This window comes from Taurulus bubalis, assembly GCF_910589615.1.
Source record: "Taurulus bubalis genome assembly, chromosome: 12".
NCBI classification, from domain to species: Eukaryota; Metazoa; Chordata; class Actinopteri; order Perciformes; family Cottidae; genus Taurulus; species Taurulus bubalis.
The window spans coordinates 16,813,745-16,837,987 of NC_136600.1; the positions used below are offsets into that span (position 1 = coordinate 16,813,745).

At 39.6% G+C, this 24,243-nt stretch overlaps 3 protein-coding genes across 3 annotated transcripts; 1 reads left to right on the forward strand and 2 right to left on the reverse strand.

The window, feature by feature from the left end:
- Window positions 1-673: 673 nt before the first annotated feature.
- Window positions 674-2,969, forward strand: lag3 (lymphocyte activating 3; the record flags this gene model as incomplete). Its single annotated transcript, XM_079227277.1, has 7 exons — window positions 674-777; window positions 934-1,157; window positions 1,350-1,610; window positions 1,706-2,023; window positions 2,116-2,373; window positions 2,512-2,633; window positions 2,869-2,969. 7 exons carry the CDS (start codon window positions 674-676, stop codon window positions 2,962-2,964), a joined length of 1,383 nt encoding a protein of 460 aa, XP_079083403.1. The 3' UTR covers window positions 2,965-2,969.
- A 686-nt stretch (window positions 2,970-3,655) lies between these two features.
- Window positions 3,656-13,492, reverse strand: plekhg6 (pleckstrin homology domain containing, family G (with RhoGef domain) member 6; the record flags this gene model as incomplete). Its single annotated transcript, XM_079227278.1, has 14 exons — window positions 3,656-3,849; window positions 5,278-6,716; window positions 7,193-7,308; window positions 7,403-7,535; window positions 7,635-7,754; window positions 7,853-7,987; window positions 8,847-8,996; window positions 9,990-10,100; window positions 11,312-11,461; window positions 11,725-11,775; window positions 11,906-12,001; window positions 12,678-12,815; window positions 13,121-13,255; window positions 13,487-13,492. 14 exons carry the CDS (start codon window positions 13,490-13,492, stop codon window positions 3,669-3,671), a joined length of 2,961 nt encoding a protein of 986 aa, XP_079083404.1. The 3' UTR covers window positions 3,656-3,668.
- A 2,982-nt stretch (window positions 13,493-16,474) lies between these two features.
- Window positions 16,475-23,386, reverse strand: tnfrsf1a (tumor necrosis factor receptor superfamily, member 1a). Its single transcript, XM_079227742.1, has 10 exons — window positions 23,247-23,386; window positions 21,040-21,125; window positions 20,831-20,939; window positions 20,560-20,685; window positions 20,293-20,448; window positions 20,080-20,161; window positions 19,414-19,469; window positions 18,875-19,059; window positions 18,267-18,387; window positions 16,475-18,125 (listed from the first exon to the last, which is right to left on the reverse strand). Exons 2-10 carry the CDS (start codon window positions 21,097-21,099, stop codon window positions 17,827-17,829), a joined length of 1,194 nt encoding a protein of 397 aa, XP_079083868.1. The 5' UTR covers window positions 21,100-21,125; window positions 23,247-23,386; the 3' UTR covers window positions 16,475-17,826.
- Between the last annotated feature and the right edge of the window lie 857 nt (window positions 23,387-24,243).

The following is a 24,243-nucleotide window of genomic DNA, read 5'->3' on the forward strand; positions in this document are numbered from 1 at the left end:
GAGCTCACCATAAGAAAGAAAGAAGGAACAAATACAGTATGCACAAACTATCCGATACTGTGCTTGTGTCTTGGGTAAGCTTTGGTTTGCAAATTGAATAATGTTACATATCGTTACACAATTTATTTGATGTGAAGAAGGAAACGGAAAGAAGTAGAGAGAATCCGTGGGAGGAAGTGGGTCTCCCTGTTTACATCTTACAGTTTCCAGGCTGACACAGACAGACGCATCAAAACCATGGCTTGCAGCTGAAGTCACATGATCAGCAGAGGAACTACCAAACACTCCGCCTCCTTTTGGCACCCACAGGTTCATATAAATACCTCACTGACTCAAGTCACAAAAACACATCGGAGAGCACATTAAGAAAATAAAGACTGTTGGAATTGGAAAACAGAGCAGATAGAGATTCAAGAAGGGGACAGAGATTACAGGGAAATTTGTGGAAACGTTGTAACAAATAAATCAAAAACAAAACCAACAAAATGCTGCCGTTAGAGTATTTCATCTTTGTGATGATCACTTTTCTTTTGAGAGGTAAATATATGATTTTTTTACTTCAATGTTTGTTGTCTTTGGTGAAACAATCTCCATGAGATGCATCTATTTTTTTGCACATTTTCTTTCTAAAGTGAATATTCTTGTTTCTTCTGCAGCGGCTCAATGTGAGGAAATGGAAGTTTTTGCTGTAGCCGGCTCTCGGGCGGTGCTACCCTGTAAATGTAACCCGTTGTACTCCTTTATCCCCGCCATCCAATGGAGCAAAGCCCACAAAGGGTAAGACACAACCTTTTGTTTGCCTACATCCTTTTCACTGTTTTACTTCATCTGTCCAGCTGGAAACACCCACATATCCCACAAATTGCCTCCCTCCCTCCCTCCTGAGCTTCACTATCCCTCCTTCAACTTGTTTGTGACACCTTCCGTCCACAGCACTGTTTGGAGAAGGCAAAGGAGTGGTCTGCAGTTCTGGGGCTCTAGCTGGTATCCAAAGGTCACCCAACGACGCGTTACATGCCCCCACTCCCAGTTTGAAAAAGGCGATTTCAGCCTGCAAATCAACAACGTGAGGGAGGAGGATGGAGGAGTTTACTCTTGCACGGTGGAAAATGGAGACCAGGTCGTTGTAAAAGTGATCACGCTCAGAATCACTGAGGGTAAGAAACCCAGTTGTTTTCTCCACTCCGTGAATTTATTACATCAGTGGCGAAGATTGTGCCGAATAACTAATCGATAAAGCAGCAATGAGGCATGCCGAGATAGTAAATCCATCAACTTCACACAAATAAACTCATGAAATTCGTTGTAATATATGTCAATAATCTCATCTTTATCTGTATCCTTCACAGTGTCCGTCTCTTCCTTGGTTCCCACATGGGGGAGCGACATTTCGATCAGCTGTAAAGTGACTCCGTGGCCTCCCGGAGCCTCTGTTCGGTGGACATTGAACAACAACCCATTTGTGCCTCAGACTGGAATCGCCTCAAACAGGAGTACCACTGAAAATGTTGTGAGGGAAAAGGCAACCGCAAGACTGACTGGAAACTGGACCTGTGTTGTGGACTACAAGGGCAAAGAGGTGCGAGCTTCGGCAGCTCTGACTGTGAAGGGTAAGATTCTGAGCAAAAGAGAGTATCTTCAGTAATTAAGTTTGGTTTACCTTTTTTCTCTTAACTTCTCCTCTTTCCCTCTTTTTCTCCCACAGGTGTCATCCACCCATCCAAAGACGATACTAAAGTGTATGCTGCTTTGGGATCTGCAGTCACACTCCCCTGTGTGTTCTCCCCTGGTTTGATCCCCTCTAATCCCGTCTGGGAGAAACTGAGACCTGAGTTTCTTTTTAAACCTGCTCCCGGTCGCCTTCCTGCCTCTTTCTCATCCTCCAAGCTGTTCTCTCAGCTCCCCTCTGATCAATCTGCCAGTTTGAAAGAAGTCGGGTTGGAGGATGAAGGCAGCTACAGATGCTCTGGAAGCATAGAAGGACAGCGGTTGACTCGAAATATGCAGCTTGTCGTTGCAAAAAGTAAGCTTACATGGGTTCAGTTTAAGTTGAATGCACTGCATCTTTTTTTTTTGCCATCAACACTATATTTGATTGTCTTGTTTTTCTCTCAGTTCACAGCAGCATCCCATCAAAGGACAAAGGCCCCACGACGCTGACCTGCCAACTGACAGACACAAGCGAGGTCACCCACTATGAGTGGGTTCATGTGGTCTACGACCTCAATGGCACCGGATCAGTTAGGTCCATCCAGAAGGGGGCAACTCTGAGTGTCAGCAAAGTGTCCGAGGAGAACCAGGGCGAATGGGCATGTCGTTTCTACGGGAAAGACGGCATTTTGGGAAATGTAACATACCACATTCCACTGATGAGTAAGTTCTCTACGCTGGATTTTCTTTTCTGTTTCTGTTGTGTGAAATTAATGTACTCAAAATAATCCGACATTGATGCCCATGCAAAAATATCCTATTGTGCTTTTACCTGACTGTTTTATATTGTTTTTCCCACAGGTCGTCTAAGTGGACAAAAATCTGTGGGTGTCTCACATAACACTGCTGCCATGGTTGGTCTCAGCTTTCTCCTCCTTGTTCTGCTGTTGATCTTGGCTCAGATGTACAAGAATCACCAAAGGGTAAATATCTTCGGAAATTTACCATTGTTCAAAAACGAACAAGGAAGAAGACAGTTTTTGTGTAACTAACATTTAATTTTTATTAAATGTATTGTCTCTGTTTCGAGATGTTACTTGATTCCAGAATTTTGCTTGCAAGAAATCGTATTAAACGAAAAAAAATGCCTGTTGATATTACGATATATGTTCATACATCAGACCAAATTAATGACACTTTGCAAATATTTTTCCACAGAGGAAAAGGATCTTTCAGTACCCTGCGCTGGAGACAATTGTTCATACCATCTCAAATGCGCGGGAGGAGAGAGAAAGAAACCAAATGAAAAACTAAAGACATTAAAGCAGCTTCATCGCAACAAACTAAACTGAAGTGAGATCTATCTTCTTCATATCTGCAATATGTTGGGAGCCTTCTCTATGCACAATTTTTTGTAAATACTGCATTTTCAGAGCAGACAGTGTAGCAGTATTGTTGAATTTTTAATGTTGTTTATTATCCTGCTATTTTTGTTGTATCTGTTTTCAATTATATACTGTATGTGAAGATGTGTTTCTATGTAAACATATTGAGAAGAAAATGTTTTACAAATAAAGTATATTTAACAGAAATACATCTTGTTCATTTTTACATTATATACACAATCTGTAATTTACAGGTCAATGAAATGGGACATTATTACTGATGTAAATGTTATACATGTATAGAAATAATGTTTAATTATATTTACATAAAAAAACTAACCACATGTTTCTTTATTATTGAAAAAATATATAATACATTAATTTTGCTTCCAGAATCATTATTGGCCAAACATTTAGACTGAATACATTTATGTCAATGGAAAACTAGAATTTTACCAAACTGCTGGAAAGATGTTTGTTTTGTCTTTTGGACGCTTCAGCTTTTCACTACAAAAATGAAGCCTACCGTCCTTGTTAATCTGGCCCTCTGTAGTTCACGTTCACGGACTGAATTTTAAATTTAGCATAATAATCCACTCAGTGAGGGCAGGACTCTGATGTGCAGCTTCAGAGCTACACATGACTATACTCCCTGCCCTCGTGCTCTGAAAGTCCGGGGATATCCCAGGAGGCCAAAGATCGGCTGATGCCCTCCAGGAACCCTTCATCTCCAGGGTGTAAATGATCCATGACTTCATCATCATCAAAGCACCAACCGGACCAGTCCACATTTACTCCGTCCGTAAAGAAAACACTAAAGAAGGAGAGAGATGAAAACAGAAGGTCAAAATGTATTATTTTACATATTATATGTACTTTCCCTACTACTGAATAATGTATGTGTTCAGGTTAACATTTCCTTCAAGAGCTGCCACACTGACTCAAATGGGGATAACGCATTGTAATTTTATTACTTTTTTTTTAAACTACATTAACTAAATTCTGTTTAAGAAGCCTTTCCATTTGTAAAAAAAATGGAAAAAGTCAAAAAAATACCCCCGAAAGCACCTGCATGCACAAACCAGTAGTTAATACCTGATGCATGGTGTTACAAAAATATTGAAATAGACAAAGAGCTTAAATTATGCTCTTAAACATATTGATAGCATAAGTAATTAAATTAGTAGAAACTAACAAAATAGGCAAAACTGGCGAAACTGTTTCGGTGTCATGTGGTGTAAACAATCCACAATCTAAACAAATCACACACATTCAAATGATTTTTATGATATTTAATTAATATACTTAATTACGACTTAAGGATGCAGATAGTGTTTTGAGGTTAGAAACATGAAACACACAGGGTAACTTTATGTTTCCATTATCACAGAACATTTCCAACCTACTCAACACGGAAAAGTGATTGAAATAGTAGAGATTTAACAGTTTGAAAAAAAAATTCTCAGTTAAGGGGAATGCAATTAAATTTAAACAACACAGAACAAAGTATCAAGAGGACCTGCTGCATACTAAATGTGACTTTTATTTAAAGACAGAGATAATGATGAAAAGATCTGCACCAAAGGAAGTAAATGGAGACTTTTCAAACTTTATTGTCAAACAACACCCAACTTGTTTGACTTTACTTGAAGAGAACCTGGGCTTTTGTCAGAAAGCATCCACCCTATTGAAGTGTCCTTGAGCAAGACAATGAATAAACACAAGCCCCAGGGAAGCTGCTCGGCTTTCAATGCTCTACTTGTTCTATATCGTCCACGTCCAGAAATATGCCTGTTCTGTGGTACAAACATCGAGACTACTAATTGTAAAGATAACATTATTTGCCGCTCTTAAGTCAGATTTAAATTTTATGAATGAAGTGCATGTTTTCTCTCATACTGGAGGCATTTTTTACATTCTTTTAAAGCTTTAGTTTCACAAGTATTGTCTACTTCATTGTTCTTCCAGGAGGTGCATCATTTGGATGTTTTTTTTGTATTAATTGATCAATTGTATTTACTGCTTGGTTGGCTCATTTCTCGTGTTATTGTTTATATGTACATCCTTTATATGAAATTGGTTGTGACTGGTCTAAGTTGTGTCTCTTTTGCTTTTTACTGTGCAAAGGAAACTTTTTCCTTCAGGATTCAAAATCAAATCCATAATTACCCCAACAATGTGTTAATATTATCAAACCAAAAAATACATGTGACAATCTGTAAAAAGACAATGTCAAACTAACCTGTTCCTCTTGTCATCTTCATCTCCGTCCACCAGCTGCTCCTTCCATCCTTTACTCACTGTGCGGGCTCGGTGTCTCATCAGCGCCACCTCCTCCTCTTCCCACCCTGTTTCTCTGTCTCCATCCCGGGGCGATGGTGAAGGTGTGGTGGAAAACGAGGGGGAAGGAGAATTCCTTGACCTCAAATTGGCCATTTTCACATTTCTGTCTCTTTTAAATCCATCCCTCTCTTTGGCTCTTTCCAAAAGACCCTCCAGAGCTGAGTGGTCTCTGATTGGTTTTTGGAGAGGTGCATCCTCTGCATGGGGTAACGTGTTCAGACTACCGGTGGGCAGGCCAAGTCCATAGCCTCCTTCATTGATGATGATAGGAATAGAGGCCCTCCTTTGGGTTTTCACTCTGTTATAGACGTTAAGATCAGGAAGATCAGATTCAGACAATGTTTGGGGGTCTGGAGAGAGTCTATCATGCATGTTCAAAAACATCCCTTTGTTATGCTTCAGGGAGCCCAGCTTTAGCACCCGCATTGACTCTGACCCAGATGGAAGAGAGTTTCTTTTCAGGTGGCTATTTGAGTCGGAGAACGAAAAGCTGTTTGTCTTTCCTGAGCCCTGGAAGAACTGATCAGATATTTGAGAAGAGGGGCCCTGATGGGTATTGTTTGGCCTCCTCCTGCGTAAACCGGGTGACTTCAAAATTTTGGAGCAACCCCAAGCCTCTGGAGATGTCTCCATGTCTCCAGAGTGGCTGAAGTCGGAATTTCTCCTGGAGTCCTGGTTCACAGACTGGTAATCTGAGTCCCTATTTGTTGATATTTCTTCCTCTTGTGCTAGTCCTAAAAGCTCAGGCTCCTCCCTGAATGTTGCTGGTTGGTCAGGAAGGTGTATCGAACTTTCTTCTTCCGTTGGATAGTCAACATCTGGATATAAGACAGAATGTGGTCCAGTAGTATTGTATTGTAATGGATCAGCTGCAATACCATGATGGGAATTATCCAGATTTGGAGCAGATTGTGCCCTGTAGTTCCAAACTCTTTGTCCCCTTTTCTCTTCTTCCTCTCCTCTCACTCCCATTTCTATCCATTCATATCCATTGACTGCTTGTTGCCAACCAGTCTTATGCACTAGTTTACGGTCATTGACATTTGGCTGGGAGTGCCAAAAAGCTAAAACAGAATTTGTCATGGTTTCACCATCTGGAGGTTGATACTGTTCCGCTGCTTCTTCAGATGCCAACATCCCATTTATTGATTGGGAGATGATACGTTCATCAGTAAATTCATCCACAAAAGTCTCCCGTCTTGATTGAGTAAAAGGCTGTTCTTCTGTCTCCAGATTATCCATCTTGGCTTCTGTGACAGGTTTGGCCTCCAGCTGCCGGATTTTCCAATGTTCCAGTTGTCTGTTACTCTCAGCCTGTCTCTGGTTCCACAGTGTTTCCTGACAACATAATATAGACACAAATTATAAGTCAAAATAAGTATGCTATTTGCAATTGTGTTTCATATAACAAGACTGAAACTCTACTACAGCCATGCTAGTGGCTGTGTGAGGCTATACTTAGACACAAAACTAAATGCTAACATTAGTATGCTAACATAAAGCTATGATTGCTGATGTTTAGCAGGTATAATGTTGACCGTAACATAACAGTTGCACAGACATTTTACTCAAAATCAGAAATGTGAACCTCCTGGTGATGCTAGAGGAAAGGTCAGGAGATCACCAAAGTATTTAAGAATTATACTCTAGGAACCATGGATGCCTGTAAAATCCATCCAATAGTTGCTGACTTCAGTCTGGACCAAAGTAACTGATGGACCGACACAGCTGACCAAAGACGCGGCTCACATGGCAGCAAGTAAAATTGGACTTCTATCATTTTAAAAGATTTGGTCAGAGATGTACATTTTTACCTTCGCCTGGTGGATGGTGGAGACCCATTTGGAGCAGGTCTCGGAGGTACTGGCTGCAAATATGTAGACATTAATAGCACTCCGAAGCTCCCCTACCTCCACGAGAACAAATGAACCTGAGAGAGGAGGAAGAGGAATGATAATGGGAATCGATAATATATTCATACAAAATCCAGCTGTCTTTTTGTCCATAAAAAAAGTGTTACTCACAGCCATCTTTCAGTGCTATGCAATAAGTTCTGTCGAGGGCCAGAGGAGGTCGAACTACCTTCAGCCGCTCTCCTTTCTTCTGGACTTTGGTCATTAGAAGGACATCAGAGAAAAGTAGAGCCACCACCTCGAGCTGCACCATACCAAGCGTGAGGAAACATGAGAAAGTCAAAAAAGCAGTGACAAGAGATACAGTGGATTAACAGTAATTGAGCACATTGGCTCGGCTCACCTTGCTGTCTTTTCTCTCCCGAATCTTCAAGTTCTCCTCCAGCAGAAGCTTGCGTACGACTTCAGAGCCTACTCCTCTGATGGGGCTCGTTAGGTCAAACTGACAAATCTCTCGGACATGCTGTCAGTTGCACAAGATATTAGAGGGAATATCAGTTTATTTTGGCAGAAATATATAATGTTCAGTATTGTTAGAGAAAGGAAACAGTCCTATTTTACCTTGTCAATATCTTCGTTTATGCACTCCACCTCGTATCCCTCCACCCTCTGAGCAGAAATATCGAGAGCGAGTTGCTCATCTTTGAACTTCAGGTGGTCATTGATGCTCTCCAAAAATTGGTTTACACTGCATAACTTGAGAGGAGAAAAGAAGAAGATGGTTGAAAAGAGTTTTGTTGCTTTGCAGAAAACACAATAATTTGTGGTGAATACAAGAGCTTTGATGATTTAAAAGTTCCTATTTCATTCCTTAATTTAAGTAGGAATATGTTAAACATTTTTGCAAGAACATTTTAACCAAGGTAATTCATCAAGACACAGATTTCTGATAATCATTTTGAATATTGTTTAACACAATAAATAGTGACACATGGTAAGCTTTTGAGCCATTTTAGTTACAATTATGCTTTTTGTACTTTGCCTAGATGCTCATTCTGCACTGATAAGTTTAAAATCTGTAACAGAAGTGAAGATAAGCCTTTTTGCAGAAGACATCTTATCAACCGTATTAAATTCTGAAACATCTCTTCACAATGTTCTCAATACTGTGAAGACATTTTGTTCTCTCAGGTTATGAAATCATTTAAAAATCAGAAGTTTGCTCGTTAAATGCGTTTTTGCGACTAATGACATATGCTGACTTTATCCTTAAATGGCTACATGTTGGAATATATAACCGTGGAATTCTTCTCAACCCATCTCGCATTTTCCATTGGGTTAAAATATAGTGTTTAAAATTGAACATTTTGACAAAGATAGCAGCCATTGCCCTCCATATTGACATCAATGTTTTCAAGACATCAATAAGACTGAAAGTAAGGCCAAAAATGTTGTTGCAAAAATCTGCATTGAAAGAGAAATACGAGGCCTTCACATACCAAAAACCTTTAATTACTATACTGATTTTAAGACAAGATGACCTTTGAAATGGGTTCGTGGCTATAACTCTAGAGATGCAGTTAGGGAAAAAAGTTGAACAAGAAGCAGTTAGTACCATGCCTCTGAGTGTGTGCTGTACATTAGGATCCTGGGAGGTTTTCAGCACGGCCTTGAGAAGCAGAGGATACTTCGTGATCCTCTGATGGGGTTTGGCCTGCATGTCCCCGAGCCGCATCCGCTCACACTGGGGGTGAGTCTCCACCCACTGAGCGGGACCAAAACAGAAGAGCATTACCCTCAGTAAAATTGGTTTTCATCACATAGTGGCTTTAACCCATGAATTAATTCGTCTTTTAAAATAAGTGAATTTTAAAGGTCAGTTCACCCAAAAGCATCATACAGTAACCTGAATAGCAGCAACAGTAGTTTGGTTTGATTTTTGATGTTCTCAAACTCAAATTTGTTTGTGCTTCTCAAAGCTATTTGAAGGTTAAACTTTAAAAGCTCAATATCAACTTATCTTTCCATAGGCAATGTCCGAGTTACGCTATAATTCGTACTGTGGAGAGTTTTCACCAGTTTTGATCGAAAATAGTTCCCAATTCATTTTGAAGGGGGTCTGTGGTTAACCCTGGTTAACATACTTTTTCTATTCACCTCTACAGTATTGGAGTAGTGGCAGGGGGCTGATAACTCAAAGCCTTGACAAATAAAAAAAAGTGAGATGTGTTTTTGACGCCCACCAAGTACCATTTCCTGGTAAAATGTGAATATCACCTCCCACTCAGGTTGACAAGTGTGATGGTGTGACATAAGTGAAAAAGAAAATGTTGAATAAACACATTTTCCGTAGTGCACAAGTTAACATTGTTAATTGCAGGCGATCATGTTTCTATCACATTGCTATTATGTGTATCTGCTGATGGACTCACTTTTCTTACAGTCACTACTCCCATAAATGTTCTTCACTCAATTTTGTGAACAAGAAATACTTTGAGTCGCTGTTAAGTCTGAATCATTTAGAGATAAAATGTTTGTCTGACAAGTGGTCACCCACAGGGTTATGAAAACATCACAAACCACAAAGTATCACCATCAACTATAGAACAGTAAGTCCTTACATTGAATTCCTTTCAAGCGCACTCAGTGGCAATACTGGGGTTTGTGTGGGAGAGTAGGTCAGGCCATATGTGTTTTTTATCCTCACATGCGTGAGTGTTTGTGTGCATGTTGAACGTATTTGCTGTCTGCTGCGTACCTGAACATAAGTGAGGAAATGTGGGTTGCCCTCAATCTGCCTGCGTGTGTACTCGAGGTTATTTTCCTCCTCCCAGCAGTAATGCTGATAGGAGGAAAAGCGCTCATGGAACTGGGGACAAAAAGAAAAAGAAGATTAATGACAATGTAAAAAAAAAAAAACTCCATCACATTTACATTTATTAAATGTTTTATTTAAAGTCCCAGTGAAACGGAAGTTAGATTATCTTTCTGTACTGTGACGCACAGAATATTTGAGTGGTGTAGTAAAATCCTTAGCATTTGATTGGGCCACTAAAAAGTGGGCTGGCGTAGAATGTAGACAGAGGACTGTTGCTCCACACACGTCCCTTGTGGCTGAAAGTTAAAGATTGATGGATGGATGGATGGATGGATGCCATTATTGGTTTAAATTTGTAGCCCTAGTTTACTTTAGCAGACTTTACATTTTTCCCAGGAAGAAAAGATGATTAGATTTTTTGGTAATTTTTTTTCTCATTGTTAAATTGGTGCATAATATGATCGAGGATGAAGGCTTTTTTCACGATATGCATTCCACCAAGTGCAACTGCATATGTTAACAAAAAACACCACACCCGTACTTTCGACAAAACTATCCACAGTCGAGTTGCATTGTGGGTAATGCATGCAGAGGAAAGAAAATGCATGGAATAAAAAAGAAAACACATCTGTGTTTCATTGATTTTTTTTTCTTATTATAAAAACGGTCTGACAATGTTATAGGAGTGCAGTGCTTAACTGGTGGAGCACTCTCATTATTATATTCAGATCAGCTTGTTTGTGGGAGATTATGTGAGAACAAACCATAACATCCACAAACATGATTTTTAGTTTTGAGCCAATGTACCAGAGGGCACTGGAGAAACCTGAATACTTACTGGGAAAGCTACTGGTGGCTTGTAAGGCATGATTAACAAAAAAATGGCCGGAGAAATACCTAGTCTTGAAGTGTAGGATATTTTTTATATAATTATATATTTCTTCCTTGATACCAGACTTTGTTTAAAAATGCATAATAATCCTTTAACTAGTAATATATGCATGTTGTCGCTATGTTTGAACTATTTTATGTTCTGTTTTTTTAAATAATTTACCTGCAGAAAATAACTGGTAACTTTAACTGCCAGATAAATTAAGTCGGATAAAAAGTTCAGTATTTCCCTGTGAAATGTAGTAAAGAAACCTAAATACCTCAACACAAAACAGTCTGTAGGTAAACTACTTGAGTAAATGTACTACTGACGGGCAGAAACACACCAGTAAATGTGTTTGTAATGCATCTTGCAAACAGTGAGTTCATACCTGCAGGCAACCGGTCTCTAACGCCATGGGGTCAAAGGGCTTGCCTGTTCTCCGGACTTCTTGTAACATGGGGTAAATCACCTCCTGCCAAAACAGCTGGTGTGCGGTGAGGATGGAGGGAAGGTTAAAGAAAAGCAGTTCAGGGGTCACCTGCAACAGGAGGAAGGAAAGACAAATAAAACATCATAATGTTAAAGTTTAACTCCCTTGCTTTGTCATATTTTCCGTCTTCTCAATGGAAATCTGTTGTTGTGCTACATTTTCCACTGGTGTGCTGTACTCTGTGTTAGCAAGAACGGATGTTCTTGTTATGACAATTAATGTATGTCAGTGGTATGCAGAACAGTGGAGTATAGGCCTGCAGGTTTTGTGTGTTTACAGTTTAGATGAGGCTGTATTTTCTGCAGACTGACCTCCAGGAGAAATCCATGCTGGTGCAGGTTGACAAGAGCTGCAATAACCAACTGTGAGAAGGAGACACAGCTTTGGTAAACATCCTGTGGAAAATCCCTTTTCAGCTCTGATACACTGTATGTTAATTTAAATACTTCATTTAAATGAGACTGTGACAGCAGGTAGAGGGGGACACATTACGTCTGTGATGATAATTAGTTTGTTGATGTAGGTGAGCTCGGTATAGACGAACTCCCACAGCGCCTCTTGTTGGTGTTTCTGCATCTTAGACATCGTCTGATCATTCAAACAAGTCAGAGGAGAGACGAGGGAAATTAGATGATTCTTACAGATGCTTGAAGAATGTGTAAAATGTACATACTGAGCAAGTATTTTACAGTAAGATCAGGAGCATTTCAAGGTAATGACAAATCCACATATTTCTCAATGCCCACAATGAAGAGAACAACGATAATCCCAATTCCCCAGATTGTCTGGATCTCTAAGGCCCAGAGACTACTACTAATTCATATAATAGACATACATCTTTAAAAACAGGAGATTCAAAATGTACTTTTATTTTGTATTTCTTAAATGCACAATAATTTTAAATTTCAAATTAGCAAATGGTACTAGAACAGGAGTTTATATTGCATTTGTTGCAGAGAATTTTCAGCTGCGGATTTGATGCAGTATTTACAGCAGCAGGATGGATCATGTGGGATTTATTCAAATAGACTGCAGTGCCCGTGTTGATGGTATTGAAGGAATATGTCAGCCAGTAAAATGGTGATGCTCATTAATATGTTTTTAGAGCCTTGCACAACACTGGAGCTTTATGGCACAGATGAATACACTGAATGTATCAGGTGTTAGTAGGAGCAGTTCCTTGTTAGTTTTGATCTTTTCATGAGATTTGTTCACATTGAGAGAAGCTCAAAATGTGGTTGAGAAATGTATTACGGGCACGTACTGAATGAGAGTCCACTATATCTGTCCAGTTCTTCTCCAGTGTAGTTCCCTGACTTTCCTCCTTCCACCTCCACTTAAGATTGAGTGGGACAGCAAAGGTCTCCAGATCCTGCTTCAACATACCCAGCTGACCTCGAACCTGAGGGGTTGTTCAAGGCAGAGAGGGCAAGAATAAGAAGTTAGAGGATAGGGGGGACATTAGAGGATAGGGGGGACATGGATCATGTAAATTACTGATTTACATGATAAATCAGTAATTCTTTAGAAGGAATCCTTAACAGTTGTAGTGAATTTTTGTGACGTTACATTTCAAGTTATGCCAACAGAGCAGAACTAGAAGTGCTGCCGTTGTTTTATTTTCGGGTGTTTGACAGTTAGAGTCATTCTTAATCTGTGTCTAAGCATGCCACCATGTCGTGTGATGAACAGGAGTCAACATAATACCTCAGACGTCGGGTTCTTCTCAGACACTCCCTGGCTGAACAGGACCTGTCTCAGTGCAGCTCTGGGTTTGGCTACTGCAGATGTTCCCTTACTCACTGTTGCTAAGTCAGTCACAACCTTCTGCTTTGTCCGCCTCTGGAGAGGGAAAATACAATTTTCAGGTTGTGCATTCCCAAGATTATTTTAATACATATGTAGATAAAGAAAGTGAGCAAGAGACGAATTTGGACTTTATGCATCTGCTCCCATGATGTTTTAACGCTGAGCAGTACTCAGTGGCACTGATACTGTAACACACATTTACTCTGAATTTCCTACTTATTTTAAACACTTGGACACTTAATACTCAATGTGAAGTAAACGCACCTGCATTTGAAATCTTACTTTGATAAAGGTACAGAAGTGCTATCAAGCAACAAACGTACAACTTGTTATGCCACATGGCCCCTTTCATAGACTCATATATATTATAGGAATTTAATCCCTGATGCATTAATGTGTACGCATCATTTTCTTTTTGAGTTTTGAGCGGTTTAATCTGCAATATACATGCATATATACATTAATGCCTATAACTGAGTCAGAAAACCCTTTGTTTTGCAGTGCATTGCAATATTTTGACCTGTTTTTAATTTAAAACAACTATTTTTGAGTGTATCCTAAAACCAGAGAGATTAAGGCACTGTGTCTGCACAACAATCATTTAGAAGTGAATTAGAAACACTTGTAAAAGGGTGAAAAGAAAAACTTCCTTTTAAAACAAAAATAGATAACTTTTAGGACTCCCAAACTATAATGACTTCATGAGAGGTTTTTTTCCCTGAACAATGCATCAGTAAGAGATAAGATAAAGGAAGTGGTGTAAAAGTGCCACACTTCCTTCTCTGAAAAGTGAAGTTGATGTATAAAGTAGAAGTATAAAGTAGATGTATAAAGTAGATTTATAAAGTAGATGAATAAAGTAGCATACAAGGAAACCATCCATCCGTAAAAGGAAATACACAAGTAAAGTAGCTCAAAGTTGTAATTAAGAATTGAACTTGAGTAAATGTACGGAGTTACATTCCACCACTGGTGATGTCAGGACAGCAGGCTGCCTCTACCCTCACATTCCTGTCCCATTTCACTTGCCTGATAGCCAAACGTATTGAACTTGTGTTTGTCTGCTGACCCCCTGTGGTGATGGTTTATCTCTGCAGCTGCTGTCGTCCCATCAACATCTGAATCTCTGGTTTCTGGATCCTTCTGCCTCTCCCCGTCCACACTGTCTCGCTGTGGGACCGATGGATCGCCCATCAGGGACTCATTTCCCCCAGCGGCTACATGCTGTGCCTTTGAGGAAAGGCTGAGGATAAACACACAGGGTTACTAATTGCCAAAATAAGGTGTGTTAGGGCACAGAGGACAGCTTGTATAAATACAAGGCTTTACAAGAAAGACAAACAGAGTGGAAAACTGAATGAAAGGACATTATGTGGTTTGTTATCATTTTAAAGGTTTAATAAGACTTTCTTTACAGGGTTAAAGCATAATAAATTCTAGGTAAACAAACACTGAAGGCAACAAAAGCTGAATTATCCACCAGATCATTCATGACTATGGTCAATCTTTCGAAACTGCTTCAACTTGAGTTTGAAATTATCCCAGCGATGGTTCAGTTTCAGTTCCATATGTTGATCCCCTGAACAGAAAAATACTTCAGTCCAAATGAAGATTTACAGAAGTGAACTTTGCAGTTTTCCACAGAGCATTCGAGGAACCTGTTCAATATCAGCAAATTCAATTTGAACGATGAGGCCTATAGATATTCAATTGCTTGATAATATTGCACTTGTAAGGTATTCTCAGCTTTTAAATAGCACGAACAAAACTTACAAAGTATTTCATAATCAAAACCATTAAGTGTCAAACAAACAAGAGAGTGACAAACACAAGAGCAACAAGGTAGAATTTCTCAAACAGAAACAAAAGTATCTGTGAAGAAAAGAGAGGGAATTTAAGGGAGTCTTGAGAATATATTATTACAACTTCAGTGAATTGGATGCTCTAGTAAGAGGGAAACCATTCAAGAGTTTAGGGCCCAGGAAAGCAAAAAAGCTTTGCTCCCTTTGCAGACGAAAGTTACAGCAAAGCATGTGTCTCTTTCTCTGGGAGCTACTGTGTCTATCTGAATGAATTATTTCACCATGTACTGATAATAGAGGCGTGCCATTTTAATGCACTGCTGTTGCTTAAACATTCTACATACATGCGTGCAGTGTGACTACTGCTGTTACTGGTATTCACAATCATCATTCTACAGGTTTTAGAAGTTAGTCTAAAAGTAAACACTCACACAAGCAAACACACTGCAGACAGGTTAACTGCACTAATGCTACGCTGTCAAACATCAAAGGACTGACGCTAGTGCTTTCATCAGTGTCATACCTGTTAACATGGTCTGTGTCCCGCAGTCACACAAAAAAGATTAAAGTAGATTATTTTGCAATTGTATGACTTAGACCCATTCAAATATTAATAATGAGTCCGTGAAAACAGGCTTCCTGGTTTTATGGCCTCAGTAAAAACAAAACAAGAGCCAAAAGGACAGTCCGTGAAACAACACAGCAGCTCCAGCGTAAAAGAGATTGACTGCAGTGAAGACATCAAGTAAATTGATCCTCATTAGTATTGCAGACTCACCATCTCATACAACCAGCTTTGGATTTTAATTAATAAAAATTATAGACTGTACCTGGGTTTGGTTGGATCCATTTTGTCTCAGACAGTCATCTTTGGTTTCTATTATCTTTCTCCTCCTCTTTCTCTCTGCCTGGAGCGGTCCCTCCCTCTCTTCCTTTCACCTGCACCCGTGCTCTCTGCAACTGGCCCAACAGGAACAACTGGATTCTGCAGCCGACAAAATCAGTGCTCAGGGCTGGTTAATGTGTCGCAGGTCGGAGTGCTCAGTGGAGCGAAGGTGGTGAAGGATTTCTTTGAGAATGATCTATGGTTGTTTCATGTCAATCAGGCTTATTGATCACTCTTAGCCAACAGGAGGAACTCATTTTAAAGAGGGGAATAAAGGTCTTAAAGCAGCAGTTGGCTTGTTGTTTGTGTTTGTGTTTGATAGCCTCGTAAAACGGAAAGCTGAGTAGTGTTTGCAGGGAAGAGGTGAGTTATGGGAAAGTGGAGAAGTGAAAAGAATGTAGCAACAGGAAAAAAAAAAGAAAAAGATCAAAAGATCAAGCCAGGTCAAATAAAGGCATTCGAATATATAGCAGTTACAAATGAGATTAGATATTTAAAGCTTCAGGCTGGAATGTTGACTGGCTGTCTGCTGAGGTTAAATACACAATAAAATCCTCATCAACACTCTTTCACATTAGTTCTTTATCCACATTCACTCTCAGAATATTAATGGCTGAAAAATTGATGGCACAATTCAAATACACAGATAGCAGTATAAAGATACATTTAATTAAGAACCAGATATTAACACAATATATTTGATATGTATACTTGACTGTGCACTCACTAAATTGTTCTGTTCTGTAATAGTTTCATCCAGGAAAAAAGTGCAGTGGAATAACACTGCAACTGATTTATATCTGAATCTGCAGGCTGAGACTGGTATTAGAAAAGTTGACTTGGCCAAAGCAGACTGAGACAAGGCGTGTTCCGTTTTCTCTCACAGTAATGTATAATACTTGTATGATGGGGCTTAAAAGTATGCAAATGAGCTGTGAACAACCGGTGTGAAGTGGCAGGAATCTGGTCTACACCAGGAACTAGAAACTTCCCTGGTTTTGTAATTGTTCCCATAAAATCTTAACAACTAACACCTGAACTGTTTCAACAATGTAACAAGGAACTACTATTAAATCAGTAACTTCATGGCAGGGACTTAATCATAATTTGATTTTTCACTTCCCTCAAATGAAAAAAAAAACAATTACAGAAAACTAAATGTTTGCAAAGTTCAGTCCAGAATGAAATCATAAAATACCTTTTATTTCCCCCATATTTCCAAAGACACTTACACCTCTATAACTCACTGACCCCAGACAAGAAGTAGTTCCAGCATGCAACTCTGCACAGTGATAATAATAGTTTGAAGATTTGAGTGAAACACCTTTTAGTTTCCTGGGGGAGAGCGTGCCAGATGAGCGGTTGACAGGCAACCAGCAGAGACTCCAGGAAGTTACTGTTCCCGGACGAGAAACAGTCACATATTACATAATATACCCTCTGTTGTTTTTACACTTCAGACTAAACAAACAAGACAAAACACGGCAATGAGTGAGCTTTGAAGGTGTTGGTCGGCAGATGTTGTTTCCTTTGGCCAAAGCCAGGCGAAGTGTCCTTGTATTTCTGCTCTTTGTGATAAGATAAGCTCACCAGCTGCTGATTGTAGCTTCATATTTACAGAAATGAGAGTGCTATCAATCTTCTCATCTAACTACATTTTTAAGCTGAATTTATCGGTGAAATTTTCTTTTGACTCACTCTGTGAATCATTTGATCCGTCGCTCTCAGTAGTTTGATCCCATCTTCTCAGTGAGTGATTGGAGAGGTAGAGTGCTCAGCGACGCTGGTTTCGGTGAAATAAACCTGCTGGTGGTAGCGCTGTGACAGTTTATACGCTTTGAGGCCGCCCGTGAGTGAGTCTCTACAGAGAACAATACTTGGTCTCATAAGCTTTTTGCTTGGCACACGTTGCAGATTTACTGAATGCTGTACTTTGTCTCCAGCTCCTCGGCTGCTTGTCCCAGGTGTATCATTCTCAGTTTGTCCAACAACTCGTGCAACAAGGGCCAGTGCAGCATTCTACCTCGACATCCTCCACCGGTACGTGACCCTCTCTCGGCCCACACCCTCAGCATCTGGTAGTGAGCCTCGTGGCAGGATCGGTGATCCATCTCGGCTTGTTCGATCTCTGTATCCTTCACACCGAGAGAACGCACCAGCCGCTTCACTTGCAGCACGGGAACCAGATCCAGCACAGTGTAGATCAGGTCAGGGACTGAAGAAGGGAAGGAGGAGAGAGGGGGGGGGGGGGGGGTGGGGGGAAGAGATAAGAGTTTGTACAATAGTTTTCTGTTTGTTTGATCTGAAACACACTGGACCATGTGCTGCTGCTATGGATAGTATAAAATACACTCACTCCTGATTTCCAGGGGGACACAGTCAGGCAGATTGGACGGCTCCTGTTCACTCGCATGACTTTGGGGAACAGCCCGAACACTCAAGTTCTCTGAAGGTTCCTCACTGTGAACCAGGACTTGCTATGAGACAAGGGCAGATTAAATGTTACAGACTGTAAACGCACATCCAGCAGAGAAAAGTAACCACCAGTGTCATTGTGCTCAAACTGGTCCTGGTCTTGAGACCGGTCACAAGACCACTTTTTTAGGTTCTCAGTCTTGCCTCAGAATCGACCAGGTTTACTCAACCTTGTCTTGATCTCAGACAAAAAAGACTCTGGATTTTACTTCAAGACCAGTCAACCACGGCTGCGGGGATATGGCTAAACTACCTGTGCATTGTGTAATGCATGTGTTATCATTATTACTGTGATTGCTCATAGACAAAAAACAACAATACCCAAACATAAAATTCCCCTCTGTAATGCCGTTTGATTATTTTATCAGGACATTTCTCATGGTACACTCACACAAACACACATATATGAAGTATACAACACTAAAATAGGTGAATGAAGAGGAATCTTGACTTCAACACTGATAACCACAGACTGTTAGATCAGTGTACCTCGCATGAGTCTGGGTAGACGTCCGATGGCTGGGTGGTTCGCTTCAGCAACTTCTTCTTTGTAGACCGTTTTGTGGCCACGTAGGTGATGAGGACCACCAGCATTAGCGATACCACAGTAACAACTACAACTCCAGCAATTATGTTGATAAGATATTCATTAATTGTAGGAGCTGCATGAGGATCTGAAGTGGCACATAGGGAAGAAGACATGGAGACAGATACACGTTAGAAAAGCAATCATGTTTAAAAATAAATAAAATGGATGGACTGATGCGTTGAAAATGATTTCAGTTCAATTAAGTTTTTGCTAAAACTGACACATTTGCCTATAATTATACGATTAGCTTCCTAGCTACAGTAGATAGCTGTAGTGTTCGCTACAGGTTATGCAAAGTTGTCTATGTGTGTACTTGCTCTATAACAAATGTTCTCTTCCATATACAAACAATGCCAGATATTGTATAATTCATAGTGCCAGTGTGTTAATGCTTCCTAAAAACTGGTCAGATGATCATATCCCTGTCACAAGTTCTCACCTCCCGTATTCAGAACAGGGGGGTCTGAGCAGTGATGTTTGCACTCAGCTGTACAACTGTGAAGAAAAGAGAGGACATTTTACAACATGAAGGAGGAAGTAGCAGATCTTTAGAGGAATTGATTACCACGAACACAGCCATGCCTTCTTCAACACCAGCCAGAGTTCAAACAATTGATTGTTAACACTATAAATATGGTTTCACAGTTGATATAAAAAAAAAGGAAGCCAAGAGTGTAGCTAAGGATTATGGTTCCTCTGGGCTCCCCTACCATTTCCTCTTTTAACTGAGAGAAATATCTTTGTCTGTCCACCTACTTAACAGTTTACTCAACAAATAATAACTGGACACATTCCTCACTGAATTAAATACTTTTTGGGCCCTAGCCTGATGAGAGTTGATATGCTGCCCCTTTTATATTTCGAATAATTACCTTTTCAAATGCCTATGTAAGCAGTTTAGTAAATGTAAAAAAAAACAGTAACCCAGTTAAAGTGTGTTGTAACTTCTCTCTTCTGTTGCCAACAAATGGAAAGATTTAACAAAGTCGGAAGTGAGCCACAAGTTTCGATTCAACAAACCAACTTCCCCATTATCAACTCAAAATAAAACCCGCAGCATGGGAACAATGTGTGTACAAAAGCTGATACACACTAGTCCACTCACTTCTTGCAGGGTGTACACTTGCCCGCCGTGGCTCTGTAGTAGTTCTCTGTACATTCACACACAGTGTTTTTCTCTGGTGTACCTGTGCACAAGAAACATTATATTTAAACCAAACTGAGGAAATACTTGATGAGCCACAGAATAAATAAATAAAAATATTTTGCATAAGCATAACTAAGGTTTAATATATCATTGCCAGGTGTCAAGACTCACATGTCTCTGTTTTCTTTTCATCCCGTCTACATTGTTTACATCTGCGACACTCGTATGTTTCTGAGTCAATGTTAAACTTGTAATAACCGGCCTCACAGCGACAAACTGTGTTTTGCTGTCTTTTACATGCTGATATCTCCTCATCATGCTTTGATGCTGCAGAAAAGATTTAAAAAAAACATTAACAAAGCAAACCATTACCTAATACAACACTGACCAATCACAAGAAGTAGAACTGATTCAGAATTAAAGGTAATGTTGCCGTACCTTTGCAGCGCCTGCAACTTAAACAGTTGGGGTAGAAGTTCATCTGGTCTGTGAATTCTCCATCAGGACAGGGTTTGCAGTTACTTCTCTGACCCGTAGCATTACACTTTTCTACAAGCTTAAAACCTGGAAGACATGATCGTCACACGTAAACACAGTTACTTTGCAGAATGGATTTGATAGTAGAAGAAGAAGTCTGCCTGTGCGATATGTAACAAAAATGAGTATACAACTGTGAATCATGCGCATTGGGCTGAAGGCCACAAAGTACCTGGAGAGCATCTGTTGCAACAAATTCCCTTTTCAGCGGGATAGTCCCCATGTGGACACATGTGCTCCTCTGAAGGCTCCAACAATGTCAGAGTGGGGATGAACATGCTCTGCAACACACAACATACAATGAATGTACATGGAAAAGCTGTTTGTCCGTCACAAGGAAGCTTCTCGTGTATTTAGTGAGTCACTTAAGTTTTTTCTCACCATGAAGAGGAGCAGTATTGTGCATTTTGTCCATCTTCCCCTGTGCCCAGCTCCCTCCATTATCTTATAGGTTTGGCTCAATCCATCTGAAGAGACATGAAAGGAAAACAAGCTTGAAAACAACTCTAATAGCCAAAGTAGTAGCGATATAAATCACAGGCCTTGTGCATTACTGAGTCCATCTGTTGCTGAATGATGGACAGACAACATGCTCTGGGCCCACACACTGCTCATTCAAACACATACTTAAATGCCTTAAATTCCCTTCAATATACAATGGAATCAAGATGAACTCATCTTTATTAATGCCAGAGGTAAAAACAACTGAAGGTTAGCTCGGGCTGTCGTCAACCAAAGAAATTCTTAGTTGAGTAACACGCACATAATCTCGTTGACTGTTTCCACAAATAATAACACAAAAGCATAACACAACAGCAACCTGCTTGTCAAAATGCCACCTCAAAATTATGTAAAAACAATTACAAACAAATAACGACCCTTTTCTAGATTAATTTTATTTGATTGGTCAGAAAATTATGAAACATATTGATCTGTGTTTCTCAAAGCCCAAGATGACGTCCACAAATGTCTTGTTTTGGCCACAACTCAAAGATACTCAGTTTACTCTCATAGAGGAGCACAGAAAGTAGAAAATATTCCCATTTAAGAAGATGGAATTAGTGAATATTTACTTTTCTTTTCCTAAAAATGTACTCAAACCGATTAATAGATTTTAAAAAATTGTTGACGAATATTCAAAAAGTTGACATCTAATCATTTGCAGCCCAACAAACAGTCATCGACTTACAATACCATGCACCTTTAATCTAGCGTCACTGACGGGTCAAAGTTTGCTGTGCACAAACATGGCAGGTTACTAATTCCCATCAGGCTCAGCTGCACTTCGACAGTAGTACACAACACAAATGCATTCATGATTATCATGACATGTTACTGACTGATGATGTTTGTACAAAGCTAATGTACTGTTTGTTATTCTAGCAGCTGCATCAACTTTGTATTGAAAAATAAACCTAAATACAATCATGTTACCCTGTTAGGGGGCCCGTTATTGGCACACAATTACAACAACAGGGCCTTAAATTGCAGTGTATAATGTGCTTTAGTGGTGCATATTCCCATTTACAGTTGTAAATATATTATTATTATTACAAATGACTACAACCCAATTGACCTGGGTCGTATGTCTGATTAAAGAGCCTTTATTCAGGCACTGAATAAATATTTTAGAAGAATTTTATAAGAATCGACACTTTTTCTCTAAATATTTCCATCCATCAGTCAATAATGTTTTCTACAAAAGATGTGTTTTTCCACATGATACCATGCATGTGGAAAAACACAGCAGGTGGTTTTAGATTTACCTGTTGAGGTTTTGAGTCATTCATCTCTGAGATAACAATAAAATGGTGGCCAAGGAAATGTCATTTGAGGTGTTTGAGGTGTTGATTATTAGTCAGGACCATCAACAATGGGACTAGGTTACTCTATGACAAATAAATAGTTAATATATATATATATATATATATATATATATATATATATATATATATATATATTTTTTTTTTTTTTTTTTTTTTTTTTTAAAGGTTTTCTCACCACATCAGATAAAACAAAATCATCTGCACAACGATAAGCAAGAAACCGCTGATTCATATTTGGATCAAAAGTCAAAGCCACTGTATTTTATTTTGTTTAAATAAAACATCATATCATGTAACCCATTTGAAAACAAAGGCAAGTTCTTGACAGATTTTAAATGTCTAATGCATACATTCTCCTCTGCTAGAAATAACCCTTTTTAAGTTATTGAAGGGATTTAACAAACATTAAAAAAACACGTATTGAGTGTATTGAGTCTGTAGCCCTACAATAGCTCGTGGGGAAAATAGAATGAATTGGTCTCGAGCCAATTAAAACAACAACTGTTGCATATTTAGTGCCACTTGTTTGGCCGCTCCGCTCCTCACTTCCCGGTCGCAGAAATTCAACTTTAACTATTCACTTGAAAACCTCGACGACTTACGTGTTTATAGACAACGTTGAGAACTAAATCTACTCTAGATTTTTACAGTTTGTCCTGCTTATCTCTCTGGTTTCGGTTTGACTGACCACACGACGCCCACCTCCGCGGCTCTATCTCCCTTTCCCGCAGACTGACACGCAGCTAGTTTACCGTCACTTACCTGTCTCACACCGAGGGGTATTGCTTTTACTTCAGGTCCATACAATCGACATGAATGTTCATTTAATTAAACAAAACTATCTTTATTTATTTTTTAAATCGAAGGAAGAGCGACCGCTGCCCCTCTCGACCGAGCGCGAGCGGCTTGGGGGCGGACTCGACCGGGAAACAGATGCGTCACGAGACCAGTTACAAGGAATGGTGAGAAGTCTGCGGGCAAAAACACGCTGGCTCTTTGGCAGTACATGTGCACAGGCATGCCTTTAAGTCTGGAGGTGACTCACTGTCAGATGATTACATCTCTGGCATTTACGTTCATTTATCCTCATTACATTGTGTGTTAAGAGCATGTTAAGACGAAGAGACACATTGTCTTATCAATTCATTTTGCATGCTGACCTTAAATGAACCCAGATTTTTGTTTCCACATCATCTTTATATCATGAACATTTAAGATAAACACTTTTTTTCCGTTAGAATTAATACTTATTAAAGTTCAAATTGAAAGTCCACAGTCTTTCCTATTGAGCAAGTAAACAAACAGCATGCATTGCTAATAAATTCATAGGTCTGTGTAAACTATTTTTCTTTTAAATTCCCAATTATTAGGGCATAACATAATCACTTGAAAATTCCCCATTCATTGTGGGGCCATTCCCGTATAGAGTAAGTGCAGACTATGATGTAAGTATAATTAGTTTCACTGTAATTGAGTATAATGGTACTTTAGTCAGCGGGCCAGCAGTGTAAGCTCATGTGACTTTGCTGGTAGAGTAGTCTACATGTAAGAATTCAGTCAGCAGAGCAAGACAAGTGCTTCCTCAGAAAAACCACATCCACATGAGCAAACAAAAAAATGTGTCTACATCTCTCCACTCTTCCTCCTCTCCGTCTCTGTCTGGCTGTCTCGTGCACATATTCTGTCAAATACTTAATGGCACACGTGGTATACAGACACTTCAAATAGGTGTTTTCATTCATGCAAACACTCACACAGA